This window comes from Marmota monax, unplaced genomic scaffold, assembly GCF_021218885.2.
Source record: "Marmota monax isolate L192 unplaced genomic scaffold, Marmota_monax_Labrador192_F-V1.1 WCK01_AAM20220418_F8-fsc00005, whole genome shotgun sequence".
In the NCBI taxonomy this organism is placed as follows: Eukaryota; Metazoa; Chordata; class Mammalia; order Rodentia; family Sciuridae; genus Marmota; species Marmota monax.
Genome location: NW_026692254.1, coordinates 4197787 through 4219139, shown reverse-complemented (window position 1 = coordinate 4219139; position 21353 = coordinate 4197787). Strand labels below are relative to the sequence as shown.

At 37.4% G+C, this 21353-nt stretch overlaps 1 protein-coding gene across 8 annotated transcripts in view; it reads left to right on the top strand.

The window, feature by feature from the left end:
- Dzank1 (double zinc ribbon and ankyrin repeat domains 1) overlaps positions 1–21353 on the top strand; it is an 80327-nt gene that overhangs the window by 6661 nt on the left and 52313 nt on the right. For all 8 annotated transcript variants that reach the window (XM_058576385.1, XM_046434716.2, XM_046434706.2 and 5 more), the window contains 5 exons: positions 6908–7019; positions 8393–8489; positions 9595–9719; positions 15605–15690; positions 18037–18154. In XM_058576385.1, the coding sequence (XP_058432368.1) occupies positions 6908–7019; positions 8393–8489; positions 9595–9719; positions 15605–15690; positions 18037–18154 (538 nt within the window). The remainder of the gene's footprint in view (positions 1–6907; positions 7020–8392; positions 8490–9594; positions 9720–15604; positions 15691–18036; positions 18155–21353) is intronic.

Sequence of the window (21353 nt, the reverse complement as noted above, 5' to 3'; positions counted from 1 at the left end):
AAGCAACTCAGTGAAATCTGTCTCTAAATAAAATACAAAATAGGGCTGGGGATGTGGCTCAGTGGTTGAGTGCCCCTGAGTTCAATCCCCAGTACCCCCTCAAAAAAAAAAAAAAAAAAAGAGTGAGACAAAATAACCCCTTAAATGCATCATGGTTATTTACTAAATACTGGAATCTTGTTTTTTTCCACTTACCAAGGCACTTCTTTTTAAAACATTTTTTAAAATTTGTTTTAATTGGTTATTTATGGCAGTAGATGCATTTATGCACTTTGATATATCATACATAAATGGGATATAATTTCTCATTTTTCTGAGTGTACATGTTGCAGAATCATATTGGTCATATAGTTACATATATACATACAGTAATAATGTATGTTTCATTCTACTATCTTTCCTATCCTGCATCCCCTCCGCTGTCCTCTAAGCCACTTCTATCAAAACAAATCATCTCAATTATCATTAAAAATTAGAAACCTAAGTACTGATTTACAATATAATGACATTATGTTCTGATTTTACTTATTTATTTCTTTGAGAATTAGTGTTGCCTAATATTGGAAGGCAGGGCCCCTTTAGGAGCTGCAAGTAGAATTCAGATAAAGAAGTAGTTTGAAGGAGGTAGTAAAGCTTTCACAAGAGTTTAAAAATAAGATCTTTATGCCTCTCACCAACTTTTTAAAAGTTTTTATTTTTTGTTTCTTTTAGTTATACATGAGAGTAGAAAGTATTTTGACATTCTCATCCAACTTTCTCTGTGCCCACTGAGTGCTTTAGTAACACTGAAGTATTTCAGATGTGCTCAGTTTCCAGGCTGGCCTCATGCTTGTGGTCCTCCTGTCTTAGCCTCCCAAGTCTCTGGGATTACAGGTGTGCAACATTGTTCCTAGATAAAATAGTTTTTTATGGAAATTATGCTGCTTTATTTAAGTCAGTTTCTAGGTACTTAAGGTAATTTCTTAGTAAGGAGTCAAAGGACTTTAAATGAGAGTGCTAACACTTGAAGGTCATTAACATATTAAGAGGAAAAATTGTCATGAAATTTCAAATGACAGAGGAAAATGTTTATTATATAAAGAGTGAAAAAAAATAAGGCACAAGTTTACACTTATGACTTTAACTGCACTTTAAAATGCATAGAGAAAAGACTGGAACAGTCACTGCCTTTGATGACAAAATTATGTATGTTTGCTTTTTATTCTTGATAACTTTAACAGCTTCCAAAACTTAACTTTTGTGATAATAAATAAAGGGATAAATAATAAATAAAGGATATCGGAAATTACATAACTAGTTCTCAACTTTGTCTGCTGAATCAGCTAGTCATTATTGCATAACAAACCATTCTAAAATTTAGTGTCTCAAAAAAACAATTGCATTTGTTAATTATTCTGTGGGTCAGTATTTTGGATTTTTTTCAGTTTGTTTGTTTTGTTTTGCTACTGGCAATTTAACCCAGGGGCACCTTACCACTGAGCCCCATCCCCAACCCTTTTGCTTTTTATTTTGAGACAGTCTCACTAAGTTGCTCAGGGTCTCGCTAAATTGCTGAAGCTAGCCTTGAACTTGTGATCCCCCTGTCTTAGCCTCTCAAGCTGCCAGGATTATAAGCATGTGCCACTGCACAGTATTTTGATGTGTATTCAGGAGGTGGTTCTTCTAATTATCTTGCCTGAGATCAGTTACATAGCTGTCTTTTTTTTTTTTTTTGCTCATCTTGAATTGGATGGTCTCATGACTTACATGTCATGTTTGGTGCTGGCTATAGGCTGGAGCCATGTCTCCTGCAGGGTATCTTTATGTTTTCACAAGGTTCCCCAGTTCTAAAATGCAGTAAGAGAAAGGACAAGTCCTGCAGATGTTTTTCTAGATTCTGCTTGTGTCATATTTACTTGGCCAAAGTAAATCACATGGCCACACCCAAAGTCAATGTGGTAGGAGATTTTACAAGGGTACGGATGCAGAGAGGTATGGTGGTGCCTCAGAACGCATTATTTTTTTCCACTTTTTTTATTGGTGCATGATAGTTGTACATAATGATGGGATTTGTTGATACATATTCATACATACATATATATAACAATATAATTTGACCAGTATCATGCCCCAGCACTTCCCTCTTCCTTCCCACCTCCCATCTTCTGATCCCTTTCCTCTACTAATGTCCCTTTGATTTTCATGAGTCCTCCACACTTTTTTTTTCCCTTTTCCCTCTCTAGCTTCCACATAGGAAAGAAAACATGTGACCCTTGATCTTCTGAGTTTGATTTATTTTGCTTAAAATAATGATCTCTATTTCCATCCATTTCCTGCAAATAACATAATTTTGTTTTCCTTTATGTGAATAAAACTCCATTGTGTGTATATACCTCATTTTCTTTATTCATTCATCTGTTGATGGACGGACACCTAGGCTGGTTCCATAGTTTGGCTATTGTGAATTGTGCTGCTGTAAACATGAGCATGTAGTTTGATGACTTTAATTTTTTAGGGTAAATACCAAGGAGAGGTATGGCTGGGTCATATGATGGTTTCATGCCTAATCTTTTGAGGAATATCCACACTGATTTCCATAGTGGTTGTACTAATTTACAGTCTTACCAACAATGTAAAAGTGTTCTTTTTCCTCTACATCCTCTCCAGCATTTATTATTATTTGTATTCTGATGACTGCCATTCTGACTTGTGTGAGATGAAATGTCAGTGTTATTTTGATTTGCGTTTTCCTAATTGCTAATGATGTTGAACATTTTAAATATATTTTTGCCATTTGTATTTCTTGTTTTGAGATGTGTCTGTTTAATTCATTTGCCCATTTATTAACTGGGTTACTTGATGTTTGGATGTAAAGTTTTTTGAGTTATTTATGTATTCTAGATATTAATCTTCTGTCAGAAAAGTAGCTAGCAAAGATTTTCTTCCATTCTGTAGTTTCTCTCTTCCATTCTGTTTTATAATTATATAATTGTTTGCTGTGCAGAAAGCTTTTTAATTTGGTGCCATTCTATTTGTTAACTCTTGGCATAATTTCCTAAGCTTTAGGAGGACCCATTATTTTACCAGTCTACCACAGGTGCAAATTAGAATTACCCAAGGAGCTTTGCAGAATCCTGATGCCCAGGTCACACCCAGACCAGTTAAATAACAGTCTCTTGGGGGTAGGACCCAGGCATCAATATTTTAAAATACTGATTATTCAAATATACAGGTGATTCCAATATGCAGCCAATATTGACCACAATGGACATAAATCAATGGAAAATATGTTTTTGTTTATAGATATTTGATCAACACAATGTTTTGTAAATATATTTTTATTGAAGTATGAAATTCTAGGATGAAAAGAAAGGAATAGGGCATCATTGCAGGTGGATATGTGTGTGTGTGTGTGTGAATTTTGCATCCAAGAATGGTTAGAGAAAAGAACATTTGGACAGGAGGGACCCGGAACTTGGGAACATCTCAGGAAGGGGAAGTGTGTTGCCAGATGTTGATGACCTATATTGATGATCCAGTCCAGAGTCTGTATACTCTCTGACATTTGTCTTGCTTCTTTAAAAGTCTCCTTTGTGGTTAGCAATGTCCCATCTTGGTATGATATCATTTAGTAGTGTGTTGGCAATGAACTTGCAGGGTTCTGCCTTCTCCCTCACTGACCTCATATAGGGGTCACAATCGATTAAGCCCAGTAGAGATTAAAAACTACCTTGAACTGAAGATACGGAATTGGACTCAGGTCCTCTGAGGATAATTGTTTTCTTCAGTAGAACTATGAGGGACTCCCCAGTTTTGCAACAATGGTTGAGAAAATAGATTTTCAGTGTATTGCAGCTCATCTCGTAGACCCCCATTTGTAGCCCCTTGGCACACATAATATGCCCTAAAATGTTACTTCTCTACCTGGAGGTCATAATTCAAGCTCATTGTGTAGAGGCACATTCCAAGAGATAATACAGTGTGTTCTGCTTATGTGAAGGAGTAGATCCAGATGTTATCTACATAGGCAGCCACAAAGGCAAGAAGAAAACTACTTTGAGAGATGTTGTTTAACGATGTGTAAAGAGGACAAAGCTTAGAGACCCTCAGATTTGGATTTTAATCCTAGTTCTATCACTTACTCTGTGTGCCCTTGATTAAATTATGTGGACTTCTGACTCATTTTTCTCATTTGTTAAATGAAGTTGTGAGGATTAGAATTAACACATTTAATACAACACTTGGGTTCACACTTGCAGTAGCAGTTGCTGTTGTTTGTTACTTTGATTCTTAGCAAAGAGCTAAAAGATTGCTATTTGCTATTGTGTGAACCAACTCAAAAGACATACCTCGTATTTGAAATGTTTATGCCTGGGTAAACAAATGGTTTTTACTCAACCCTTTTAAGTTCCTACATGAGAGGTTTTCAATTGGGCATAATTTTCCCCCCACAGGACATTTGATAATGTCTGGAAACATTTTGGTTATCATATATAGGGTGATAATGTGTTTATAGTGGCAGAGGCCAGGGATGCTGCTAATCATTGTACAAGGCACAGGACAAAACCCTTGAAGAAGAATTATCTAACCCCAAATTTCAGTAGTTTTCAGTGGGTTGAGAAAATATGACCTAGATCAAGTTGTGGAATATCCATAGATGCAGCTTCATAACTCCCTTGCAGCCATTCAAGTAACTTGGTATTTTATTGTGAGACTAGAGCTACACAAAAATAATTTTCTGTTTGGATGTACTTCATGTTAATACTTCCAAAGATACATAGTTAAGGTCTCCAGAATCTAGCCCTTAACAAAACTTTATATATTTTTCAAATGGGATTTGGGCTCTGAGTAGGATTTACAATTCCAACCCCAGACCTAGGCCTTTTTCAGGATCATAATCAGGATGAAGTCCTTCTACTTAGCAGGCAAGTTAAGCTGGACTTTGGACCGTTTTTAGCTGGGATAGAGTCCATGGGTGAATGCATTATCTGGGTCCCCAAGGAAAGGGCCAGCTGTGGTAGGGGAGACAACCTGGGCCTTACACCAGTAGAATAAGTGCAAGATATCAGGCTTCCACTCTACGGGGTTGGAAGTGCCCATTAAGGGAGCTCTGTGATTGTTCAGAATCTGAATGATCCCTGATTGAAGATGTTTGTGATATCAGGGAAGTGTGCTAATAAGGAGGACAATTAGATTTTAAATGCCATACCTAGAGCCATGCATATGACTTGGATCCTGAGGTGAATGAGTTAAGCATGTAGTTAATATAAATGATCATTTATATGTGCATTCACACATTTATGCATCTATAAATTTGGTTTTGATATTTTTAAGTGCTTTCCCAGTGTTTAGCTACCTGTGATTCACTCTAGCCAGTGAACTTGCAAGTATCCTTTGATTATAGAAAGCCAGGCATATTATTTCTTTACTATAGCCTCTCAGGTAGATAGTGGTTGTTTAGATGAATTATATATATATTTTAAAAATATTTATTCTTTAGCTGCAGTTGGACACAATACCTTTATATTTTATGTGGTGCTGAGGATCAAACCCAGGGCCCCATATGTGCTAGGCAAACGTTCCACTGCTGAGCCACAACCCCAGCCCTGAATTGTATATTTTTGAGAATTTTTTCTCCATCTTCCAAAATGTAGCTTATAACTTCTGTATTATTTAATGTTAAGCACTTCTCAATATCAAGCCTTTGGGGATGCTTATTTACTTAAAGGTTAAATTTTTTTACGAAATAGAAAAAATGTATGTGTAAGGAGTCTGAGAAATTGTAGAAGAAATGCTAGTGAAACTGACATAAAATATGTCACAGACCAATATGAAAATCAACAGAAGTGAAGCAGACAAAGGACAGACACTGAAGGAAGAAGATAGTTGAAATGTGAAAGTATTAAATGTCTGGGCAGATCAAACAAAATGACAGGCTGTGAGTCACCAGGGAGACATAGTTATATAGAGAGAGTAACATAGGAAACTGCTCCTGTTATAAGTTTTCAGTACACATCACATAAATACACCAAGAACTGGTTTCTGGAAATATAAACAAGAAGGGAAGCCAGGCACAATGAAGGCAGTCTGACCAACTGAGACTCCCATACTGTGAGGAAGTTCAAGCTATCCATATGGAGGAAGAACAGGGATAGAAGAGAGAGGGAGAGGGAGAAGGGGAAAAGAGAAAGAAGTTATTTGAGGGAAGAACACATTTTGGAAATGCAGCCCAAATGAGCCTTCAGTTGACTCTACTTCTCCTGACACCTGATGTCAATCACATGAAAGAGAGCAAATGAGATCTGCCCAGCAGAGACCAGTTAATCCACAGATTTGTGTTTTAAGGCACTACATTTGTGGGGTACTGTGTTAGCTTTCCATCATTATGACAAAAATTTGAGAAAAATCAGCTTAAAGAAAGATTTATTTTGACTTATAGTTTTAAGGTTTCAGGCCATGGTCACTTGGCCCCACTGCTTTGGGCCTGTGGGAGGCAGAACATCCCAGCAGGAAGTGAGAGATGAAACAAAACCTCTTACCTCCCTGTGGCCAGGAAACAGAGAGGAGGGGCCAGGGTCCCATATCACCTTCAAGAGCATGCCTCAAATGACCTAATTTCCTTCCAGTAGTCCCCAACACCTGAAGGTACTACTGTCCTCCACAAGTACCATCAACTGGGACCAAGCCTTCAACATGTGAGCTTTTTGGGGATATTGAAGATTCTGACCACAGCAGGTGATTTGTTACACAGTTAAAGACTCCCAAACAGAATGAGATAAGGAAAGACTTGAAAATTAAGTTTTGATTTCTTCAATTTAAAATGAAATACATTTCATACAGAGACTAAGGAACTTTAAATGGAGTCATTTTAATTGCTAGCTACCTTTTCTTTGAATCTTTGCATAACACACTCTTTTTTTATTTTCAGAGACTGCAGACAGAGTGGAATTGTAACTAAGGTATTTCAGGTAGATTATGAACCACCAAATACAGTTTCTTCTGAAGACAATGTTGAAAATATTCTCAAAGTTTCTTCAAAGGCAAGTAATGATATTATACATTCAGATTATTACTATATTCTTCGTCTGTCCTTCTCGGTGGGCACACCTTCCCTTTCATTATATCACCTCTGCTTATAGTCAGGTCCTAATTTAAGTAAAGTCAGTATCAGCCATTGCGAAGTGTCTTCACTGATTCCTCAATCTTTGGTCAATTTCTCCTCCACTTTAGAGATTAGAATTCCTACCCAGCAACACTGCCCATGCTCCACTGTCTTCAGTGGCTCTTCCTTACCTACTGAAGAAAGCAGAAAATTTTAGCCTGCCATGCAAGTAATCAGTGTTCATTCTTGGCCTGGCTTTCTTGCCTTGACTGTAATTTTCCCCCTGTGTAAACTCCAGTTAAATTAAACTTATACATGGTGTTTTATCACTGCACCAAGTTTTCTCCTTTTAAAAACATTTTGATCATGTGATTATTTGGTTCTTTGTCAGTCTTTGCCATGTGCTGTAAGCTCCAAGGTGGCATAGAGTGTGGCTGCCATACTCAAAGCCTTGCTCAACAGAAGGCAGGAGAGGGTGATGAGTATATATGTGGTAAATAGGTTCATCAGGCCAGGAGAAGCTCCCAGTGGGCATAGACTTCTGTTCTGTTGAAATTTTCATTCCCAAAGACTCATCTCTTTGGAGAAAATTCAAGCTATGTGAAGACATTTGAAATTTCAGTCCCTGCATTGTTGGCATAGATAATAATAGATCCAAGTAACAGGGCCAGAGGACAGACTAGTTCATGGTAAGGCAACTAATCAAGAAGTCTCAGTCGGAGTTAACACAGAAAGTTTTTGGTGGTATCCCTTAAGTGAACCTGAAGCCAACGAAGAGGCTGTAGCACCAAAGGGTGGGTGCAGGCATGGGGTGGGGCTCTTAGTGTGCTCAGGGCAAAGGCAGCCACAGCAGAGACTAAGCTCACATGTATCAGCAGCTGCTCAGTTTGTATCGGGTATAAAGAAAAAAAAAATCTATGGAGAGAAAGTCAGAAATAAGTATTTAAGGCCCTGTGGACAGGCTGTGCACATAAGTCCTATCTTGGTCTGATCCCACCCTAGCTCTGCCCCGCGGATCTGCTGGTCCTCTTGTTATTACTCTCCCATGAATGTAACATCCTATCTTGATGTGCTGCTCCCTGCTTCCTGGTTTGGCCACTTGACTTGAGACCTAGACATGCTACTAGCCAAAAGCCTAGATTCAAAGCTCTGTGTTTCCCCACAGTAAAGTGAAACAGAGATCACTTTGTAAAAACTACTGTAAACCATTTCAAGGAAGAAATGTATGCCATGACACTGTCTCTATCATGTAGCTTTTAATTTTCACATTCTCAATGGGTATCAAGTGATATGTAATCTCTTCATTCCTAGGAATTAAAAAATGGATTTGTTGGACCAAAATTAAAGAAGAAATATAAGAACACTGAAAATAAACCTAGTTGGAATGTTAACCTTAGAAAGTTTCCAGGTATGATGTGATAGCATGAAGATAAGGTTCACTATTTATTCTAAACCCACCAAACTGGTTCACTGCATGTTCACTGCATATTCTCTTGCAGAAGTGTTGGAATAAGAAACACTAGAATAGGAAAGTAGGCTGTAATTTGAATTCTAGTGCTGTCCTAGCTAACTAGCCTAAAGCCATGAAGGATAACCAAGCAGTCCAACAGTGTTATATTTATTGATTCATTGCATTGAGGGGACCACACACCATGGAATCATGGTGTGTCTCATCAAGCAAGGGAAAAGATAAAAGTTGAAGGGTTTGGGGAAAGAGAGAAGTTTGGTTGAAATTGAAATGAAAGAAGAGGTCTGGGGATATGGCTCAGAGGTAGAGCACTTGCCTAGCATATTCAAGGCCCTAGATTGTATTGCCAGTGCCTCAAAAATTAATATATAAATAGTTTTACAAAATAATTGAAAGCAGAGTTTTAATAGGCTCAAAGCAGAGCTAACTATGTGGGAACTGAAGCATCACGTGTGCACTGAAGTTCTGTCACTTTGTAAACTATAGATACACATGGAACATTATGTTCAGAGACCCTACTATGCAGCTCAGCACAAGGATTAGAAACTGAGACTTCTTCTCTCAGTGACTTAAATTCTCCTGGCAAGAGTCGATATTTTGATATTTGTTCTTACTGATACAATTTGAAAAAGAAGAATTTCTGATAATCTATGATTTTTGAGGAAAATTTTTCCTCAACAAGTGAGCAGTAGATTACTTCAAGAGGAAGCTGTTATGACATTTCTCAGCTGCAATATATGTCCTTGGGAGAACTAATGTAACCACCTAGCCTTGCAATTGGATTGATCTGTCTGTTTTCCTAAGATGATGTGGGATGTTATAGAATATAACAAGGAAGATAATTTTCTCAGTCTGGGCTTATTTTTCCTTTCTCAGTTCTTATTTACTGAGTTGGGGAGGGTGTCTCTTTATATTATTGTTACTTCTAGGGAGAGAATGTGATGACAGTGGTCCCTTATTTAAAAGCTTTCTAACTACACAGACATTTGCATGATTTAACAAAATTACAGATGCTCACGGAACAATGTTTTTAATATAATTGCAGACCTTGAGTTAGATGAAAGAACTGACCCTAAAACTCTGAAAGATCTTCGCTTCTCAGAAAGCCCATTAGAAATCCCAGCTTACCATGAAGGATCAAGTTCTAGACCACCCACTCAACAGTCCCAGGTAACTTTTAAGGAAAATCCATAGGGTGTGAAGATACTTCCCATATTTTTAATGCTTCCCATGAACTATTTTAAGGCAGTGTTGGCATACTGTGTTGCACAAGAAAAGTCTCTATATATTCATTCATAGGGCTGTCATTGTATTGGGGTTGTGAGCAAACAGATAATAATCAAGTAATTAATCACACAAAAAAAATGTTAAACATTTTTTAATAATGTAAGAGTAAGAGTCACAAACAAGACAAGCAGGATAATGAGGTAAATCAATGGTTCTCAACTTAAGTGTGGTCACCAGACCAGCAGCATCAATATCACATGAGAGCTTATTTGAAATGCTTATTCTCAGGCCCTGCTGAATCAGAGACTCTGGGTCTGACCACAGTGATCTGCATTTTATTTAACCCTCAAGTTAGAGAGGCCTTGAGATTGAGAATGTCTGTGAAGGAAGAACAAGTGTTGTTTAAGTTGGGAGAGGGGCTTCCTTGAAGAGGTGACATTTGAATTGGACTTTGGAGATGAACTTTCAGAAGCCGGCAACGTAAAGATCTTGGGGGAAAGCATTCAACAACAGTCAAAATGGGGACAGCAAAGTGAGGGATCTCAAGGAAGCTGGTGTGGATGAAGCTTGATGAGCAAGGTAGGAGATGACAGGGGAGGTGAGCTGGGAACAGAGTGCCTAGACCTGTGTTTCTCAGATATGGCTGCACATCAGATTCACTTAAGGTGTTTCAGACCAATCCTGGGACCTAATCTTGAAAATTTGGGTTGGTTTGTTGTTTGGCATGGTTTGTTTTTAAAAATGCATTGTCAAGTGATTCTATGTGCAAACATGGTTGAAAATCACAAATGCTAGTCCCATTGTGAAGAATTGGGATTTTATTCTAATTGTAAGGGGAATATATATGGAGCATAAGACATAATTCCATTTATATTTTAAAGTTCCTCTTGTGCCAGAGATTAGACTATAGAAGACAATGAGGGGAACATCATTTCCAAGGTGTTTGCTCCAGGCAAGAGATGATGGTATCTTGGACAAAGGTTGTAGACATAATGAGGACAGGAGTTCATAGGCATCTAAACAGGTTTGACTGAGGGATTAGATAAATGGGATGAGAGAAAGGGAGGAACCAAGAATGACTTACAAGATTTTGGCCTGAGCATCTAGAGATGATGGTAGCATTAACTGAGATGGGCAAGATGAAAGAAGAGCAAGTGTTCAAGGGCTCATTGGATATTCAAGTGAGAGTGTTGAACAGATTATTGTATATGTAAGTTCAACCTCAGCCAAGAGGTCAGGAATGAAGATATACATTTGGAAATTTCATATATAGATGGTATTTAGAGCTAAATCTGAATGAGATCTCTTGCTAAGGGTGTATAGAAGATGAAGAGAAGGTAGCACAAGACAAAATCCTCAACTTAGATGCTATGCAGGGAAGGAGGAGTTTGAGAAGTTGAAAGAAAGCCAGAAGAATGTGGTGCCATGGAAGCCAAGTGAAGGAAGAGTTTCAAGGAGAAAGCAGGGGTCATCTATGTCATACGTTGCTGAGACTTCAGCCTACCCAAGCACAGAGAATTGCTCATTGAACTTGGCAAGATGGAAGTAGTTTAAGATCCTAATAAAAGCCATATTAATACATTGTCACTACTATAACACAAGAAAGAATCACGTATACTAATTGCCTACTATTATTATAGTGCTTTGATTTTTCAGTGTTTATAAAATCTATTTTAGACTTTTTTGGCATCTAAGGTCAAGCCAGAAACTCTTATTGTCTTTCTCCTATTTGAGCCCCAAGTAGAATATACCAGGAGTTACATTTCTATCTAAACACAACTGTTTCTGGTATACCTATGATTCCAATGCTGCTCATATTTACCATTAAATACAAAAGAGGCAAAAAAAAAAACTAGTTCCCAAATCTGATTGCACATCAGATTTACCTGGAGGAAATGTAACTATATGTGTAAATTCCCCCCTACACTTCCTGAAAACCTCCTGAAGAGTTTTAGTCCATAAACCTGGGATGAAGACCACGTTTGACTTTGATGATTAGTCCAGTCAGAATCCCTAGCCAAGAAAGCCAATTATCTTAGTCCTGAGGTCAAGTAGTTACCTTCATTTCCAGTCTCCAATGCTGAGGTGTAACACCACCTGATCTCCTGGGTTCTTCCAGATGCCCAATCACCGTATTTTTTTGGTGAACCCTAAAGTCCAGGTTAGGGACCACAGATCTGGTAGTCTGCTTGCAATCTCCACTAAATAAAAAGGCAACCACCTCTACAATGGAAAATTGCCCTTTTCAATCTTCTGGAAAGAATGATTACCTGGACCCGTGAGCATACTCAACTCCACTGCACAGCAGTGTGGCACAAATAATAATGCTTTTGAGATTAAAAAGTATCATTTTGAAGAATGAATGGTATAAGTCAAGCACAATAACTATTTTTAACAAAACAGTCTCACATGGGCCATAATTATTTGAATGTGTCTGGAAATAGTTATTTTCTCTGTGCATGAATAATTGGATTACCTTGCCCACTTAGTTGTTTTAAGAGTTGTTTTCAAGGGAAAGATAGAGTGAGATGATACATAAAGATTCCAAGATCCAGAATCTTTTTTTAAATATTTATTTTTTAGTTATAGGTGGACACAATATTTTTATTTTATTTTTTATATGGTGCTGAGGATTGAACCCAGTGCCTCACGCATGCAAGGCAAGCGCTTTTCCTCTGAGCCACAATCCTAGCCCTAAGATCCAGAATCTTAAAGAACTAGGAATATAGAGACAAAGTTTGGGGAATTTGACTAACATTCAGAAAGCCAGGGAGGCCCGAAAAGAACCACGACAAATTTTTCTTCTACTATTGTTCTTCATATTGTTAAGAGAGACTTCTCATTTGGTTCAGTGGCACATGTCTATAATCCCAGTAGCTAGGGAGGCCGAGGCAGGAGGATTGCAAGTTCAAAGTCAGCCTCAGCAACTAAGTGAGGCCCTAAACAACTTAATGAGACTCTGTCTTTAAATAAAATACAAAATTGGGCTGGGCATGTGAATCAGTGGTTAAGCACCCCTGGGTTTAATCCCCAGTACCAAATATATATGGAGAGAGAGAAAGATATTCTTCTAAACATTTCAGCTGAATCCCATTTGCAGCTGCTTCATCAAATATTGGAATTAATGATACTGTTGAGTGTTAAAATGTGTCAGCAACCTTTAAGGAGGCAATGCTTGACCTCTGAGTTTAGTATCTTGCCTAGGGGTGCTTTCAGAGTCAGGCAGCAGGGTAGAAGGTAAATGGCAGCTGATACTGGCTTTAATGTGAAGGCACAAGGGATGTGAGTTCTGTGATGATGTGTAATGCCCCAGTGAGCTAAAGGGGTCACTCTACTCAATGCCATACAACTACTGACAAGAGAGACTATAGATTTAGTGTTGCCATGTCTAATGTATTTGCACAAGAAGCCAGAAACTTACATCATTATGTTTAATAACCTTATTTAGAATTTTGACAATTATTAAATTTTGAAACACTATGGGAGCCAATATAAATGGTCCACGGGCCAAAGGAAACTCAGTAGCACACCATATTTGGCCAATTGAATCACCACTTTGTGGCTTCTGGTATAGGCCTGTTAGATGTAACTTGAAAGCAATAAAAAGAAAAAAAAAATCCTGTGGCTGTCATCTCTCCCCACTATCCCTGTGGCCAGCAGAATGAAATCTGAAATCCTAAGCCTGGCATTGTGGTGGACCAAAAATTTACAGGGGACAGGTAGGCCTAGAGTTCACTACATATATTGTCAACATGAACTCAAGCAAGTGACCCAATCTTTCTTGCCTCATCCTCATCTCATAAATGGAAATTATATATTTCTCTTGGTATGATATACTCAGATGCGCACAGTATCCTTTCTCTGAAACTCGTGTCAAAATGCATGACTGAATCCAATCATAAAGAAACATGATAAAACCAATTCAAAGGATATCCTTTGAATTAACTGGTCTGTTACTCTTTTAAAATGTCAAGATCATGAAAAATAAAGAGAGAACTACTCTAGGTCAGAGGAGACAATAGGGACATGATGCCCAAATGTGGTACTAGGAAAAAATAAAAAACTGTAAAAGACATCATCGGCACGACCGATGAAGTCTAAATCAAGATCTGTGGATAAGATAGTAGTAGTGTACCATCTAATGATAACTTTCTGACTTCGATACCCTGTTGTGTAAGAGGACAGCCTTGTACTTAAAGAACTAGGAATATAGAGACAAAGTGCTCACTCAGTTATTTATGGGCAAAGGAACATCACAACTGCAGCTTATTCTCACATAATTCAGAGGTAGAGAAAGAAGGAAAATGGAGAAAAATACTAATGTAAACAATTGGTCAGGCTGGCTGGACTGGAGTACTATCCATGTGACTTTTTTGTAAGTTTGAAATGATCCCAAAATAAGATGTTAAAATAAAATGGGGGTAATGTAACCTCCCTCAGAGGGTATTGTGAATGTCAAGGAGATAAGGGCTGTAACATGGTAGCCACATTTTACTATTGTCAAACCCTCACTGTGGGTTAGCTTTTTCCTTTTGTGTGCCTTCTCCAGCCACAGATAAGGGCATGCCCTGCCCTGCCATGGTGCCTTTGCCAGTGTGTTTCCTCTCCTGGGAATTCCCTTTGTCTTTGTGTTCACTTGACAAACTTTTCTTTACTCTCTCAGGCCCATTTGGTTGTTACCATCTCTGAGAAGCCCTTCCGGCCTGGAGCAAGTGAATGTGATTATTCCCTCATCTAAGTTCCTGGGGTTCAACCCAAATGTTTCTGTGGTGACCCTATTTTGTATATGTACACATTTGGCTCCTTGAGGGCAGGGACCATGTATCTGTGTTAGATACTGGAGTGCCTGGCACAAAGTGGATGCTCAAAATAAAAACTTAATCAAATGAGTTAAATATTTCTGGATATTGCTGCACCTATTCTATATAGATGAGTCCTTCTGAGTTTCCTAGAAATACAATCCTTGAGAAAAATGAATACAAGACCCAGCTATACCACACCTTGGTATTTGTCCTAAAGGATTAAGGTCATCATACTACAGCAATATATGCAGCATATCCATGTTTATAGCAGCACAAGCCACAGTAGCTAAACTATGGGACCAGGTAGGTATCCATCAACGAAAGAATGGATAAAGAAAATGTGGTATATATACACAATGGAGTTTTATTCAGCCATAAAGAAAAATGAAATTATGTCATTTGCAGGAAAATGGATGGAAATAAAGACCATATGTTCAACAAAATAAGTCAAACTCAGAAGGTCAAGGGACATATGTTTTCTTTCATATGCAGAAGTTAGGAAAAATGAAAAGAAAGGGGAGGCAGATTTAATGAAAACCAAAGGGAGATCAGTAGAGGACAGGGACCAGGAGGTGGAAGGTGAGAAGGGAGGGGGGGAGTGCTGGGGAGTGATATTGGCCTAATTATATTGTTATATCCTGTGCATGTACTAATAAATAATAACAAATCCCATCATTATATACAACTATTATGCACCAATAAAAAATGCAGGAAAAAATGAATACAGTTTTTCAGTTCTAAAATCAGGTCTGTTTATAGTAAGTTCAGGTATCTTTTATTGTAAACTTTCATTTTTAATGAAATATATATCTAATTATGAATAGCATTTTGAATAATTTTTAAATGTTAGATACTGGAATGATAATTACTTAGGACCTTTCACATCATGGTTTAAAAAGATGAAAGCTTCAGCATTCATTATGCAACAAATGTTAAAATAAAATTTTCCATTAATTTTTCTATTCCATAGCCTTTACCAGGTTATATTGACTATATACCTCTATGTATCTATATTCTTAATTTTAGTCTCCTGGTTTTGCACACATAACTGGCCAGAAAAGTTTGACAAGAACAGAGATCATGAGGATTCAAAGAGAGACAGACTTCCTCAAGTATGTATCGCATTCTCTACTGTCTTTAAGCCCACCATAATACATTGTGTCAATGTGTTTTCCTACCCATCTCTTTCTTCTTTCCTTCCTTCCTTCCTTTCTTTCTTATAGTACTGGGGGATTGAACCCAGGGGCGCTTTCCCCTAAGCTACATCTATACCTAGCCCTTTTTAAAATTTTTAAATTTTGATAAAGAGTTTCACTAAGCTGCAGAGGCTGGCCTTGAACTTTTAATACTCCTGCCTTAGCCTCCCAAGTCATTGGAATTACAGGTGTATGCCTCCACACCTGGCTTGGCCATAGCTTTTTAAATGAATTTGAATAGCTTTTAAAAGGTTTGATTGGCATAAGACAAACTGCATATATTTAAAGAGTTCAATTGATATGTATATGCATATATATATGCATATATATATGTATATGTAAATGTATCCTGTATATATACAATATATATCTTCCTATATACAGGATATATGAACATTTTATATAGGATATATGAAATCATATGTGTGTGTGTATATGTGTGTGTGTATGTGTATATATATATATATATATATATATATATATATATATATTCTGTATATATGAAACTATCACAGTAATCAAGAAAATGAGCAAATTCATCACCTCCAAAAGTTTCTGACATTGTACCTTTTCATCCTTCCTCATTCCCAGGTAAGTATTGATCTGCTTCTTGTCACCATATCTTAGTTTGCATTTGATTCCATATACATGTGGAGTAATTTAGTATGTACTCTTTTTTTCTTTTTCTTTTTTTTTTGGGTGGGGGGCGGTGTTCAGGCTTCTTTGACCAGCATAACTATTTTGAGATTCATTTATGTTTTTTCTTGTGTCAAACATCTGTGCTTTTCATTGCTGAGTTGTTATGTTTATCATTGAGTTTCCATGCTATGAATAAGCCAGTTTGTTTATCCATTTACTTATTGAGAGTATGTGTATAATTTCTAGATTGATATGAACATTTTACACATAAAGTTGATATGAACATTTTATACAAATCATTGCATACATATATATTTTCATTTCCCTTCAGGTAAATATCTTGAAGGGGAATGACTGGGTTACATGATAGGTATATATTTTACTTTTTAAGAAACTATTCAATTGTTCTGTGAACTAGTTGTATATTTTTATATTCTCACCAGCAGTGTTTGAGAATTCCAATTTCACCACATTCTTCCCCCACCCCGCTTTTGGTACTGGGGATTGAACCCAGGTGCGCTTAACCACTGAGCCACATCTCTAGCCCTTTTTATTTTTTATTTTGAGACAGGGCTTCACTAAATTGCTCAAGACCTCACTAAGCTGCTAAGGCTGACTTTACATTTATGTTCCTCCTGCCTCAGCCTCCTAAATTGCTGGGATTACAGGCATGTGCCACCGCAACCAGCCAGTTTCACCACATTCTTTCCAACACTTTTATTTCTATTTTGATCATTCTATTGAGATTGTAATAGTATCTCATTGTGATTTTAATTTTTATTTTGCTGGTTACTATTGGTATTGTGTTTATTTGCCATCCATAAATCTTCTTTGGTAAATTGTCTGATCCAACTTTTGTAAAAAAAATGGGTTATATATCTTTTTATTGTAGAATTGTACATGTTTCCCTTTTTCAGATATATAGTTTGCAAATATTTTCTCCCAGTCTTTGGCTTTTCATTTCAATGAAGTTCACATTATCTGTTTTTGTTTTATACTTCATTCTTAGTTTATTATATTTAAGAGATCTTTTCTAAACCACGCACTAAGATTTTCTCCTAATTCTTTTCTAGAAGTTTATAGTGTTAGATCTTATACTTAGTACTTTAATGTATTTTAATTAATTTGCGTATGATTGAGGTTCATAGTTTTGTATATGGATATTTAATTATTGCAGCTTATTTTCTTGAAAAAAATTATCTTTCTTCAGTGATTAGTTTTGGAATATTTGAAAATCAATTTTTGATAATTGTGTGAATCCAGTTTTGAACTCTGTTCTGTTCCATTGATGTTTCTCTCTTTATATTTTGGTCTGAGGATTGAACCCAGGGTCGCTCTACCGCTGGACTACATCCCCCACTCTTTTTAAGTTTTGTTAAGACAGCGTCTTGCTAAGTTGCCCAGGCTGGCCTTAAACTACAGGTTTCCACTCTGTGGCCACTTTTTTTAATAAAATGACCTGGAGGAGAATTTTCTTCCTAGGACTTGTCCCATAGTTGCTAAGAGTGGTCTGCTTGTGTTTTGTTTAATTTTTAAAACTGTTTGAATACATTTAGATTTTCACCAATCTTCCTAAAGTGGACCAATCTTCACATGGCCAGTCAGGAACCTGTTTTGTTACAGGTGTGCCCACTGTCTGGCTCCCCGCCCATCTGATCCCTTTGCTCGCTTCTGTCAAGAGTGTGGTGCTCCTGTCCCTCCCATATTTGGCTATCGTCTTCCACCCCCAGAAGGAGCGCAGGTGAGCAGCAAAATTCTTAAAAACATCTTTTATTGGTTTATGTGATCTTTATTTGCAGCAGTAAGACCATGCCTGTATACATGAATCACAAATATTAAAACTTTTTGAAAGAATGTCTGGCAGATTAATCTATCTAGATTCCAACTTAAGAATGGAAAAACTATTCATTTGCAGTGATATTTCTTTTCAATGCCTTGCAAAAGTACAGGCACAGAGGAGATTGAAATCTTATTGTTTTAATGAGGCATACATGGATAAATAAATGTTTCCTATCTATTTGCTATTTCTGCTTATAACCTGGGTACAACAAGGGAATATATTCTTTAAACAAATGGAAAAAAAGTACTAATTACTTTATAGCTCTCTATCTATAGATCCATAAGATGCATTGTTCTGTCCAAAGATTGACTTAGATTGATCAGTATATTTGAATTTTAAGACTTTGGCTGATTAAGTGTAGGTAATAATTACTATTATCCTACGACTAGTTTTGTAGTTAGAAGAGATGCTTCACCTGCTAACAATCAAAACCTTCACCTCTTAATATTGTTTTCTTTAAACTGGGGCTTAGAAAATGATTAGAAAGATTTGTGATGTTGAGTGAGAAATGACTATGTTTAGAAAATATATAAAATGACTTTAAAGATAGTCATTTAAAAGGTACTGATTTCAATGAACTCAGAATCCAGAGTTTTATAATTGAGTTATGACCTCAAGTAAGGAGTCAGGTACTAAATGGATATCATTTTGGGGGGAGGTGGGGGTACAAGGGATTGAACTCAGGGGCACTTGACCAGCCCTGTTTTGTATTTTATTTAGAATGAGAGTCTCACTGAGTTGTTTAGTCCCTCACTTTTGCTGAGGCTGGCTTTGAACTTGTGATCCTCCTGCCTCAGCCTCCCAAGTGGCTGGGATTACAGGTGTGCACCACCATGCCCAGCTACTAAATGGGTATCTTTTTAAAACCTTCCTCCAATTTATTGTTCAAGATTGTTGTAAAAGTTAATTTAATATATTTTGAACTCCTTGAGAATTCCTTGAATAAGATAATACAGAAAATAAAACATGAACAGATCCCATTAGTTTGAATTATCTGTTTTTATCAGTTAGTACAATGTCAAGGTTATTTCCTTTTGCCAAGAGAAAGATTTTCAGAACGTTCTTTGTCTTTGCAGGGAGAAAATGTTATTAGATGTTAAAAATATTTTTAATGAATCATAAAACATCCATGTTGCTCCCCAAATTATATTTATATTGGAGCAATAACAGTCTATCTTATATAAATAGCTTTGTAATTTAAACTAACAATAATTTATTGAGTACTTACTGTGTCCTGCTCTCCACTGGTCTTCTTGGACTCAAAGGTGTAGGCCTGTACAGCCCTCTGTTAGGCATTTCTCCTTTGCCAGCTGGCTGGATGTTAGTTTTTGTCAAAAAAGGAATTCTGCAAGAGAATGGGCTTCTCTTCCTGCTTCTGGTATGCTTTCCTTTCTCTTTGCTTCTGTGGTGCTCAACTAAGTGGCAGGACACCCAGCTGTGCTGAATTCTATGAATTTTTTTTTTTTTAATTTTTAGTTGTAGTTGGATACAATACCTTTATTTTATTTGTTTATTTTTATATGGTGCTGAGAATCAAACCCAGCACCTTGCACATGCTAGGTGAGCGCTCTACTGCTGAGCCACAACCTAGTCCCAAATTCTGTGAATTTTGATGGTATCACATGGATAACTTCTCAGTGAGTTCCACCAGTACCCCAACCAGCTTCCCAAATAGTCTCTCAGGCACCCCAGTGGACAGCTCCCCAGTAAGTTTGAGCAGCATCCCAGTATGTTTTCTTTCATTAGAAAGAACCCAGTGGGTAGCTTTTTCTTGCCCACCCTGATTAGTATCACTTCAGCAAACTGATCAGACATCTGCTGGAACAGACATACCCCATTCAGTGAAATCCAATTTCACCCTTAAAGGTGGGGTGAAGTGAGTGCCTCTTCTTTGTTTGATCCTCCTCAGATTCTCTGCCTTAGCCATACAGGTAGTGGCTCCTCCCTATGTTTGGTATTCCTATATCACATGGAGTCTGCTCTGCCCATTAATAGTTAATCCCCTGTTGCTGGTTAATAAATTATTTATATTAATTTTCCCCTGTACAAATAACTGGGTAGATTCTGTCTTCTGACTGTATTATGATTGTTACAGAATTGGTGATGGGTCCCAGGAAATAAACCTGTGAAGAAGGAATATTGAAAATGGTTTGTTCTTGTCCTTTGCTTGAGAGCAGGGCTGAGCTCTTTGTCAATGAAAAATAGGATTCTGGTAATCTCTTGCATGAATTGGCATCAAAGTTAATCAGGCTATCACCAGTGGCTGATTATAATGAAGTTCCAATTGAAGCAAGTATTCTGAGTGGCCAAGTAGCTGCAGTACTTTGTTTTGGAGGGGGAGGTTACTGGGGATTGAACCCAGAGGCTCTTTACCACTGAGCTACATCCCCAGTCCATTTATATTTTATTTGAGACAGGATCTCACTAAGTTGCTTAGGGACACACCAAGTTGCTGAAGCTGGCCTCAAACTTGAAATCCTCTTGCATTAGCCTCCTAAGTAGCTGAGATTACAGGCATACACCATTGTGCCTGCCAGTAGCTATTGTACTTGACTGCCTTGGCAGTAACAATGGCTACAAGGATTGTGGCACAGGATGTGTTCTCCTGAGTCCAGGAACATTCACAGAAAGAAAATGACAAACTCAGGACCTTTAATTCAGAGTCTGAGAAATAGAGAGCTCCCATAACACCCTATTCTTTTCTCCATGAAAAAAAAATCTATTTCTTGTAGCCCAAAGCTTATATTTAAACAATCAAACATTTAACTGTGTATTTTGGCTTCACCTTATCACTAATTTCCTGTGTGAAAGTTAGGGCATTAATTAGAAAAAAATGGAATCCTGAAATGTGGCTATTAGGTTAGACCCAGAAGAAACTGCCAAACTTAAACTCTTGTAACATTGGATCTGCTTGTCTGTAGCTGGAACCTGCCCACTGGTCTGAGGGTACTAGCCTTCCTTTTCATGAAATTTTTGTGACAACCATACTTGGGGTAGATGCTTTGATGGGGGATGTCCATTCTCTCTAAGACTCACTACAACGACCTGCAGCATTACTAAGGTCCTACTCCAGCAGTATGATCCAGGAGAAAATAGCTTA